At 57.6% G+C, this 10,594-nt stretch overlaps 2 protein-coding genes across 2 annotated transcripts in view; one reads left to right on the forward strand and one right to left on the reverse strand.

Annotated features, from left to right (window-relative positions):
- Gipc3 (GIPC PDZ domain containing family, member 3) overlaps positions 1 to 4,121 on the forward strand; it is a gene marked incomplete in the record, with an annotated part of 5,318 nt that extends 1,197 nt beyond the window's left edge. Inside the window, 6 exon segments of the mRNA XM_013505214.1 lie at positions 1 to 138; positions 1,074 to 1,259; positions 1,433 to 1,613; positions 3,003 to 3,115; positions 3,535 to 3,616; positions 3,730 to 4,121. Of these exon segments, the coding sequence (XP_013360668.1) occupies positions 1 to 138; positions 1,074 to 1,259; positions 1,433 to 1,613; positions 3,003 to 3,115; positions 3,535 to 3,616; positions 3,730 to 3,881 (852 nt within the window).
- A 2,690-nt stretch (positions 4,122 to 6,811) lies between these two features.
- The window catches only part of Tbxa2r (thromboxane A2 receptor), a gene marked incomplete at its 5' end in the record, with an annotated part of 18,060 nt that continues 14,277 nt past the window's right edge, over positions 6,812 to 10,594 (reverse strand). Inside the window, 2 exon segments of the mRNA XM_013505254.1 lie at positions 6,812 to 7,567; positions 10,294 to 10,594. Of these exon segments, the coding sequence (XP_013360708.1) occupies positions 7,319 to 7,567; positions 10,294 to 10,594 (550 nt within the window).

Genomic DNA, 10,594 nt, shown 5'->3' on the forward strand with positions numbered 1-10,594 from the left:
GCGCCCCGCGCGCGCCCCCGCCTAGTTTTCCGCACGCAGCTGGCGCACGGAAGCCCCACGGGTAAGATCGAGGGCTTCACCAACGTTCGGGAGCTCTACGCCAAGATCGCCGAGGCCTTCGGGATCGCGCCCACCGAGGTGAAGACCCCGGGTCGCGGCGCCCCAGGTCTCGGGCTCGGGTGGAGCCTGGACCCTCGACGGGAGACCTCGGTCCCCCGATCCCCGTAACTCCGGGTTGGAGGAGGGCGTCAGGCTGGGTCGCCAGATCGCAGGGAAGCCCCTCTCAGACCCTAGCGCCACCTCCCAGCGACCCCGTGGAGCGCCCTGTAGGAGATGAGAGGCCCTGGGGTTAGGGACCACGCGCATCTTCCGGGACCCGGCTGGGAGTGAACCCCGGCCCTCCGGAAGCGCCTGGTCGTCCCGGGTGCAGCAGGTGGAAAGGCCTGGGGGCGGTTTGCCCAACCTGGGCACGGAGCTGAGAAGACCCTAGAAGGCCCTACAAATTTTCATCTCCCTGAAAACCGGGTTTTGAATGGTAGTCTGGGGGATGGGAAAGGGGTCCTCTACAGCCCACACCCCCCTATTCTAGGGGTTCCCTCCCTTCCTGCCTCCCTCCCCTCTTTCTTTCTTTCTTTCTTTCTTTCTTTCTTTCTTTCTTTCTTTCTGTTTCTCTCCTTCTCTCCTCCCTCCCTTTCTCCTTTTCCTTACTGGGGATTGAACCCAGAGTGCTCTACTACTTAGCTACATCTCCAGCCCTTTCTATTTTATTTTGATACAGAGCCTAGCTAAGTTATCCGTACTGGCTTCAAACTTACGATCCTCCTGCCTCAGCCTCGCTCAGTGCTGGAATTCCAGGCGTGCACCCCTACGCCTTGGCTTCAGTCCAGCCATCTCACATGGGCTGGGATCTTGGCTGCTGGGCGCCTGGGCCAGTTCTGCACCCTTTGAGACTCAGTTTCCCAATTAGGCCCATGCACGCATACCCCTGGGTGCCTGGGGTGTCTGGGGCAGACAACATGGCCTAGAGGGCTAGGCACCGTGGCTGACTCCGGGCTCCCCTCTCCTCGGGGCAGATCTTATTCTGTACCCTAAACAGCCACAAAGTGGACATGCAGAAGCTGCTGGGGGGACAGATAGGGCTGGAGGATTTCATCTTCGCCCACGTGCGCGGTGAGACAAAGGAGGTGGAGGTCACCAAGACTGAGGACGCGCTGGGGCTGACCATCACAGACAACGGGGCCGGCTATGCCTTCATCAAGGTGTGCGCATGCGCGCGCAGTGGAGCGGGGTGTGCCATGGGGGCTTTGGGGACCCAAATCGTGCTGCTGAATTGGTGTGCGCGTGCACGGGGGTGGGGAGGTGACGCCCCGGGGGGCTCTAGGGATCCAAAGCGGGTGGCTGAGTTGGCGGAGGATGACATGGGTCCCCTCAGAGGATCAAGGAAGGCAGCATCATCAATCGCATCGAGACCGTGTGCGTGGGAGACAGCATCGAGGCCATCAACGACCACTCCATCGTCGGGTGCCGCCACTACGAGGTGGCCAAGATGCTCCGGGAGCTCCCCAAGTCCCAGCCCTTCACCCTGCGCCTGGTGCAGCCTAAGAGGGCTTTCGGTGAGGCCACTAGGGACCAGGGACCTGCGGGTGGGGATGCAGCCAGTGGGGTCTTGGGACAGCGGAAGGCGCAGAAATGTAGGTTCAGGACCAGAAGGGGCTTGGATGGCTAGGGTCACTTGTGGAAGAGGGACAGAGAGTGAATGGGGCAGAGGGACAGGATGGGGCAGTGCCCAGGTCCACTCTGTCCGGTGGATGGAGGTTCTGTGTTTGGGTTTTTTGTTGTTGTTGTTGTTTCTTTGTGGGTTTTTTTGTTGTTGTTGTTGTTGTTATTGGTTTTTGTTTTTTGAGACAGGGTCTAGTCCAGTTGGCCTATAACTTGAGGCAATCCTCCTGCTTCAGCCTCCTGAGTGCTGGGATGATAGGCATGGACTACCATGCCTGGCTGCATTTTATATATATATATAAAATTGACCATGCCAGTGAGGGAAACAGTGTGCTGTTTTGTTTTGTTTTTTTCACTTTTTTTTCTGGTATTGGGAATCGAACTCAGGACCTTGTGCATGCCAGGCAGGCGCTTAGGCCACTGAGCTATATCCCTAGCCCAAAATGTAACTTTCTTGTTTTGGTACTGGGGATTGAACTCAGGACCTTGCGCTTGCCAGGTAGGTGCTTGTGCCGCTGAGCTGTATCCCCGGCCCTATGCGCTGATTTTCACAAGTCTCGTCCTCCTCATCTCATCGCGGCCCTCAGGTGGCACTGTTCTAAAGCAGGAGGTTCTGGAATTGCCCCGGCAAGTCTAGAAGGAGGCCCCAGTAGCCTGGGTAGCGCAGGGTTCTAGAACTGCCCGTGTCATGGCTGAGAACTGTGAGCCCCACTGTAAAAGTTAGGGAAGGGAAGCGCTGCCGCGGGGCTTTTCCAGGTGGACTCCCCAAACACAAGCAGGGTCTTAGTGCGTCTGTCTAGGGCCCTTTTAAGAGCAGGACGGAGGTTTGGGTGGCCGTCCTGGGGGACAGGATTGGGATGTTGGTTCTAGGGCTGTCCTGTTATAACGGCTTGTTCCAGACTCTCGATTTAGTTTGGGGACGGGTGGGAAGAGTGGAATCTCCAGAGGGACCCCTGAAGAGTCACTCCATGGGCTGGGCGTGGTGGTGCACTCTGGGAGGCTGAGGCAGGAGGACAGCAAGTTTGACCCAAGCCTGGACAATTTAGCAACTTAGCAAGACCGAGTCTCAAAATAAAAAAACAAAAAAGGCTTGGGATGGAGCTTAGGGTGAAGGCCCTAAGTTCAGTCCCCAGTACTGAATAATAAAAAATTCACCCGTGAGTCTAAGGGGGCCTCTGAAGGGTAAGGATGTTCTAGAAAGGTTCAGCTAGTGGCTTCCCAGTGTTTACAGAACTGGTCCTCTACATCCAGAACACATCGCACGGCCTCTCTGTCCCCTCCAGATATGATTGGCCAGCGGAGCCGGAGCAGCAAATACCCTGTGGAAGCGAAGGTGACCAGTGGGAAGGAAACCCTGAGGCTGCGTTCTGGGGGTGCTGCCACCGTGGAGGAAGTGGTGAGTGACAGGAGGAGTTCCTAGGGCCCCTCACTTACAGCTCTGCTGCCGACTCACTGTGGCTTTGGATACGAACCTCTTCTTGACCAGGGTTGGTGACGCACACCTGACATCCCAGCACTCTGGGAGACTGGGACAGGACGATCACAATGCAAGCCCAACCTGGGCAATTTAGTGAGTCCCTGTCTCAAAATAAAAAATAGAAAAGAGCTGGGGATGGGCCTCAGTAGGAAGACCCTGGGTTCTACCCGCTAGTGGCACCAATAAAAAAGATCCATTTCTCAGAGCCTGTTTGCCGACGTGGGAAGTGAAAGGCTGGTATAATGGTGGCTCTGGAGCACATGGTCCTCCCTAGGGGGTGCTGGGAGGGCAGCTGCAGTGGTCGGAGCCCCTCACCCTCTGCTCCTCCCTACGCCCAGCCCAGTGAGTTTGAGGAGGAGGCGTCCCGGAAGGTGGACGACCTGCTGGAGAGCTACATGGGCATCCGAGACCCTGAGCTGGGTAAGGGGCCAGGGTAAGCCGGGGGTCCCCGGGCGAGGGAGTGGGAAGAGGCTGGGGTCCCTGGGGAGTGGGGCCCTGGAGCGCCTCACCTGCCTCCCCCACCTGGCCCGCAGCCTCCACCATGGTAGAGACTTCCAAGAAGACGGCCAGCGTCCAGGAGTTTGCGAGTTGTTTAGACTCCGTCTTAGGCGAGTTCGCCTTCCCAGACGAGTTTGTGGTGGAGGTGTGGGCCGCCATCGGCGAGGCCAGGGAGGCCTGTGGCTAGTGTGTCCTGGAAGCCAGCGTAGCCCCAGCCCAGAGCCCAGCACCCCACCCCAGCCCTGCTCCAGTGCCCGGCCCCGGCCGAGCTCTGAGGCCAGGTTCGCCTCCAGAAGCCAGCCCAGTTTGGAAATCCCACCCAGCTCCTCTAGACCACAGCCCTGTTCGGACAGCAAGCCAGGGGCCGAGGCCAAGCCCTGCTCCAGATCCCAGCCAGGCTTCAAGACCAAACTCAGCCCTGAGACCACGCCTAGCTCCAGAGCCCAGCTCAGCCCTGAGAACAAGCCCTGCTCTAGATCCCAGTCAAGCTTCGAGACCAAACTCACCCCTGAGACCAAGCCTAGCTCTAGTGCCCAGACTGGCTATGAGCCCAAGCCCAGCTCCAGAGCCCAGGTTGGCCCTGAGACCAAGCCCACTTCTGAAATCCAGCTCTTCTCTGAAAGCGAGCCCAGCTCCAGAACTGAGCTCAACCCTGAAATCAAGCCCAGCTCCAGATCCCAGTCAAGCTTCGAGACCAAATTCATCCCTGAACCCAAGCCCAGCTCCAGAGCCCAGCTGGGCCCTGAGACCGAGACCATCTCTAGAATCCTGCCGGGCCCTGACATCAAACCACGTTCTGGAACGCAGACAAGTGTTCAGGTCCAGCCCAGTTCAGAGATCGATGCCAGCTCCAGCACCCTGTCCGGCTCTGAGACCAAGCCCTGCCGTAACACTCATCCTGATTCCAGAACCGAAGGTCTCCCCGTGGCTCAGCCTGACGCGGACACTCAGGGCAGTTCTGGGGCGGCAGGGAGCCTCAGAAGCCAGGAGAGAGTCAAGCAGCAGGCCAGCTCTAGAACGCAAGCCAGCCCGGGCAGCCAGCTCCACGCTGCTGTGCAGTCCCGATGCAAACCTCAGCCCTGCCCTAAAACCCCCTCACCCCCAGCCCACGTCCACTCAGCTCCCCCGTCCAGCTCCAGTGATGAGTCCAGCTCTGAGACAGAGCCCCGCTCTAGAGCGCAGCCTGCCACCGCAGCCAGGCCCAGCTCCGGAGTTCAGACTGGCTCTGGAACACCCTCGATCCCCGAGGGAAAGCCCAGCTCCAGAACCTGGTCTGGCTCCGAGCCCCCCACTCCCTGGAAAACACACGCCAGCTCCAGAATACAGACCAGCTCTGGGACCCAGACGGACTTCAAGGCTTGGCCAAGCTCCAGAGCTCAGCCCAGCCCAGGCGTCGCACCCGGCTCCAGGGGTCAGTTCGGTTCTGGAGCACAAGCCAGTTCTGAAAAGCCGCCCAGCTTCGAAACACAGTCCGTGTCTCAGACTCAGCTGCGCTCCCGAATCCAGCTGCACTTGGGAATCCACTCCAGTGCTGGGACACAGACCAGCACAGCCACAGACGCCAGCTCCGAAGTCCAGGCCGGCTCTGAGAGCGGGCCCAGCTCCAGGACCCAGCACCACCCAGGAGCTCAAGCGACCTCCAGCTCCCAGTGCGGCTCTCAAACCCTGCCTCGCTCCAGACACGGGCTCCAGGCCACAGTCCCAGCCGGCGCAGTTATTCAGCCAGACTCAGGGAAGCTGATCAGCTCTAGAGCTCAGCCCAGCCCAGGAAGCCAGACGAGTTCTGGAATTCAGCCCAGCTCTTCCTTTAGTTCCAGAACCCAGCCTGCCTCTGGAGCCCAAGCCAGCTCCAGAACTCTGGCCAGTGCTGGAGCCCGGCTCAGCCCAGGGACCCAGGTGGGCTCAAAAATTCAGCCCAGTGCAAGAATTCAGCCCAGCTCTGGAGCCCCCCTTAGCTCCCGGATGCAGTCCGGCTCTGAGACTCAGCCCAGCTCCGAAAGCCAGCCTCGCTCTAGAATCCAGCTCAGTCCCAGGATTCAGTTCTGCTCCGACGGCCAGGCCAGCGCCAGAGGCCCCCTCAGCTCCGAATCCCAGGCCAGCTCTGGCACCGGGCTCCGCTCCGAAACCCACGTCAGCTCAAGGATCCAGATCAGCTCTAGAAGTGGGCTCCACCCACAGACCCCTGACCCGAGCTCAGCCGCCAGAGCCCCAACTCCAGCAGCCTGCAAAGCCCCCTGGACCCGGCCTTGGCCTCCTGACCGGGTACCCGGAGCGCAGGCCGACCCGGGCGCCCCATCAAGCTCCTCAGACTCCCTCCTGGCCCCCCACCCAACGGCTCCCACTTTGCCCCAGAAACCCCCCCTCTCCCCCAAGCCGCAGCTGGGACCCCCGAAGCCCACCCTACCACCTGTATCGGTCACCCCAGGCCTTTCCCCAAGGGGAGCCTCCTGAGTTCCCAGCCCCGGAGCGCACAGCTCAGGGGACGCGCCCCTCCCCCAGCCCTGGGGCGCCAGGCCCCGCCCCCGGTGTGACGTCAGGCGGCTCCCGCAGCCCCGCCCAGCCTGGCTCTCCCAGGCCCCACAGGTGACCTGGTTCCCCTGGCCGGCGGGGAGGGGTCGTGGAAACAGGGTTCGGTTTCAGGCGCCTGGCCAAGGACTTGTAAGTGGATCCGATGTGTGGGGGACGAGGCGGGGCGGAGGCGCTGGCTTCTGTACCTCCAGGGTAGGGCGCCCTGTGAATAAAGGCTCCTCACACCCCGCGGTCCCCTTGTCCAGCTGTGGTCGTCGCGGGGAGCTGGGGGCGGCAACACCGGGGCCCACTAGGCGCCCGCTGTATGCCAAGGGCCCTCTTCAGCGGCCCGCGGGCACAGGCGGGTGATCCAGGAAAATGTCATTTATTGGCGCTTGCTACCTGCCACGGTAGCGGCCAAGGTGCTGTCCATGGGCCTGTGGTGCGCTGTCACCAGGCAGAGATGAAAGACAGACACACGCCCGTGATCTCAGCACTCTGGAAGGCCAAGGCGGGAGGATCCCAAGTTCAAACCCAGCCTGGCCCTGGCCCTCCTCGCCCAGCCCTCAGAGCTTCGACAGAAGGAAAATAAAGCCAGACACTTTGGGATCTATTTTGGCAAGAGAGGGGGTGCCCCTCTTACTGTTCACTTTATTTTTTGAGGTGTTAGGGGTCCAACCCAGGGCTGTGCACGTGCTAAGCAAGTGCTCAGCACTGATCTGCATCCCCGCCCCTCTTTAAAATTTTGAGACAGGATCTCACTAAATGGCTAAATTGCTCAGGCCGAGTTCGAACTTGCAATCCTCCTGCCTCAGCCTCCCAACTAGCTCTGATGACATGCACCGCCAAGCCGTGCGCTCTGAGCCTGTTCTAGGCAAAGCCGCTCCAGATAGGGTTGCAGAGGAGGTCTCTAACCCCACAAGGCCTCCTCTTAGGGATCACAGCACCCCCAGCTCAGAGGGCTTCCGGAAGAACCCTCACTTCACTGGGCTTCACAGTCCGATTCCTTCCAGGCGCCCCCTGGGGGCCTGCAGGGTGCTGGGGGCTCTGAGTGGCACGGCAGGGTGTTACACAGGGACCAGGGAGCACCTGGGGCAAGCAAAGGGCACTCCGCAGTCACAGTGGCCCCCTGGCGTCCTGGGAGAGCTGTGGCTGCAGGGACAGCGACCGGGGCCGCATGCTGAGGCGCGGGTGTAGACGCCGCAGCACGGCGCGGCGGAAGAGGATGTAGACCCAGGGGTCCAGGATCTGGTTCCAGGTGGCCACGCGCAGGTAGATGAGCAACTGCCGCTCGGTGGCCCGGGACAGCTGGCCAGAGGCGCTCATGGCCGGCGGCGTCCTCAGCACGGTCTGTGCGATGAAGACCTGCGGGACCACGGGGGGCGGGCGGTGAGCGCGGCTCCGGGCCTGGGCGCCGGGGACGAGGCGGCGTTCTCAGCCCACGCCCGGCGCGGCCTGCTGGGTTACTCCACTAACACCTTCCTCAGAGAACTTTCTCGCTTTTAGTTTTTTGAGACAGGGTCTCCTTATATAGCCCAGGCTGGCTTGAACTCATGTTGATCCTCCTGCCTCAGCCTCCTGAGAGAGCTGGGATGGCAGGCATGCACCCATGCCCAGATCTAAAACTTTATAATAAATAATTTAAATTTTATATGTTTCCAATACTTTTAAACTATATTAAATTTATATAAATATAGACGGTATACATAGGTCTTTTCTTTTTTCAGCAATGGGTACTGAACTCAGGGCCTTCACACTGAGCTCCATCCTCAGTCCTTCTTATTTTGTATTTTTAAATTTTCTTTGTCTTTTTGAGACAGGGTCTCACTATGCAGTTCAGGCTGGCCTTGAGCTCACTTTGTGGCACAGGCTGGTCTTGAACTTGCAAAGATCCTCCTGCCTCAGCCTCCCAAGTGCTGAGATTACAGGTGTGCGCCACCACACCCGGATTTGTTTTTTATTTTGACACAAGGTCTCACTAAGTCTAAACTGCCCAGGCTGGGCTCAAACTCACAATTTCCCTGCCTCGGCTACCCAGCGTGCTGGGTTTACAGGCATGAGCCACCACGCACAGCCAAAATTTTTTTTTTCAAAATTTTATAATACTTTTTAAAGTATTAACTTTCTCTATATCTTTCAACATATAATTTATATTTATTATTAAATATAAAAACAAGGTTTAATAAATTATTATATAACAGGTAACAATTTAAAAAATAATACATAATAGTTATTATATAGTTAATGTAATTATAAATACAATTACACATAATTATATAATGTTGCATATTATGCATTATTTAATTATAATACTGCATAATGATACAACTATTACTTATAATAATAACAGAATAATTATAGTGCTTATATTATTTTACTTATCTTTTGTGGTGCTACATCTCTAACCCTTTTTATTTTTTTGTTTTTGGGACAGGGCCTAGCTAAGTTACCCAGGCTGACCTCAAATTCGCAGTCCTCCTGCCTCAGCCTCCTGAGTAGCTGGGGTAAGAGGTGTGAAACACCACAGCTGGTTTATATTTTATAATTACAAATAATTATAATTAAGAATTATGTTATTCTGAAATAATTTGCATTTTATTAAAATGTAAGGCCATATGGACACTATACTATTTCCTGAGTGCCCACTATGTGCTGGTGACCTGGGGACACAGCAGAGGCCAAGACACATGGGAGGATGGTCAGGTGCAAAACTCAGTCCCCTACACCAGGGGCCGCCATGAGCACCAAGCCAGGTCCTCCCTCCTCTGCCTTCAGCCCTCCATAGCTCCCACCTCCCTGAGCCAAAGACCAAGTCCTCCTGCAGCCTGCAGGGCCCTGCACGGCGGCCTGTCCCCTCCCAGCCTCCCCTTCCCTCCCTGCTCCCTCTCTGCCCCTCACTTCCTCTACTCCAGCCGCACCAACTCCTGGTCGCTCCTGCACCATGCCCAGCTCTGTCCAGCCCCAGGACCTTTGCACAGCCATGCCCTCTGCCTGTAGTACTTCCCCCAGGTCCCTGAGCAGTTCATTCCTGAGATCTCCTGCAGCCTCCTCCTCTCTGCCCCCCAGAATGAACTCTGCCCTGCTTTAAACCATGGGAGTGGGGGTCTGAAGAATGAACAGGAGTTTACCTATCAGACAGAATTAGGGGAGCCGTCCTACTTAGTATCACTAAGTTCTTCAATGTTTCTTTCTTTTTGCAGTGGAGGGGAGGGAACCCAGGTCTCACCCATGCTCAGCAAGTGCTCACCCCTGAGCTGCTCCCCAGCCTGTGTTGGCACCTTGCTTTTCGTGTTTTGAGACAGGGTCTTGCTATGTAGCCCAGGTTGGCCTTGAACTTGTGGCAATCCTCCTGCCTCAGCCTCCCCGGTGCTGGAATTACAGGCATTCGCCATTATGCCCAGGCCTGTGTCATCTTGTTAATCCCATAACCAGAGGGAACTGAGCCCCTGATGGATGTCTGTACCCATTCAGTGCAAGGACTCCAGTTTACAAGAGAGAACTTTGTACCCAGGTGTGGTGGCACATGCCTGTCATCCTAGCACTCTGGGAAGCTGAGACAGGAGGATCCCACGTTTGAGCCCAGTGTGCGCAGCTTAGCAATTTAGCGAGGCCCTGTCTCAAAAAGGACTGGAGGTGTAGCTCAGTGTGAAAGCACTGGGTTCCATCCTGCACTGTGAAAATAAAAAGGCACCTTGTGAAGCTCCTCTTCTGAGCCCAGCCCCCTGACCCACCCAGAGAAAATCTGTGCAGGGATGCTGGAGTCCAGCCCTGTGCTAGACACGAAATGGACTCGGACATCATTGACTCATTCAGCAATTCATCCACAGTGCTTTCCCTAGTTTTAGTCTAGCAAGTGAACTCCTCTTTATCCTTCAAAGCCCCAGCTCCAAAGCCCTTTCTCTGCAAACTTTTCTATCGTATCCTAGATACAGCCCTGAAGCACCTCTGTGGACCTCTCAGTCTCCTCATGCGGCATATGTCCCAGCCCGGAACATGCATTTAGGGGTCATCTGTGCCGGGCTCATAAGCCCTGACAGCAAAGAGATGGGCAGTCCCCCGTCATCTGCGACCCTCGAGGTCCTCTGACTCACCAGCAAGGGCATCCAGCAGACGCTGGCCACCACCATGATGCCCAGTAGCTGCACCATCATCTCCACCTCGCAGTCCCGCGGGCGCTGCTGGGCGGCCTGGCGGCCGTGGTAGACGCGGCACAGGGCGGCCACGCTGATGGTGTTGAGCACGAAGGACAGCGCCACCGAGAGGCCGCCCAGCAGCGCGAAGAGCAGCGCGAAGGCCACGTCGCCCGGCCGCGCGCCCAGCGTCAGGAAGCACCAGGAGCCCGGGTACTGCAGCGAGTAGCGGCCCAGCCCCAGCAGCGGCAGCAGCCCGAGC

The sequence above is a fragment of the Chinchilla lanigera genome, unplaced genomic scaffold (genome assembly GCF_000276665.1).
Source record: "Chinchilla lanigera isolate Chin_1 unplaced genomic scaffold, ChiLan1.0 scaffold00094, whole genome shotgun sequence".
NCBI classification, from domain to species: Eukaryota; Metazoa; Chordata; class Mammalia; order Rodentia; family Chinchillidae; genus Chinchilla; species Chinchilla lanigera.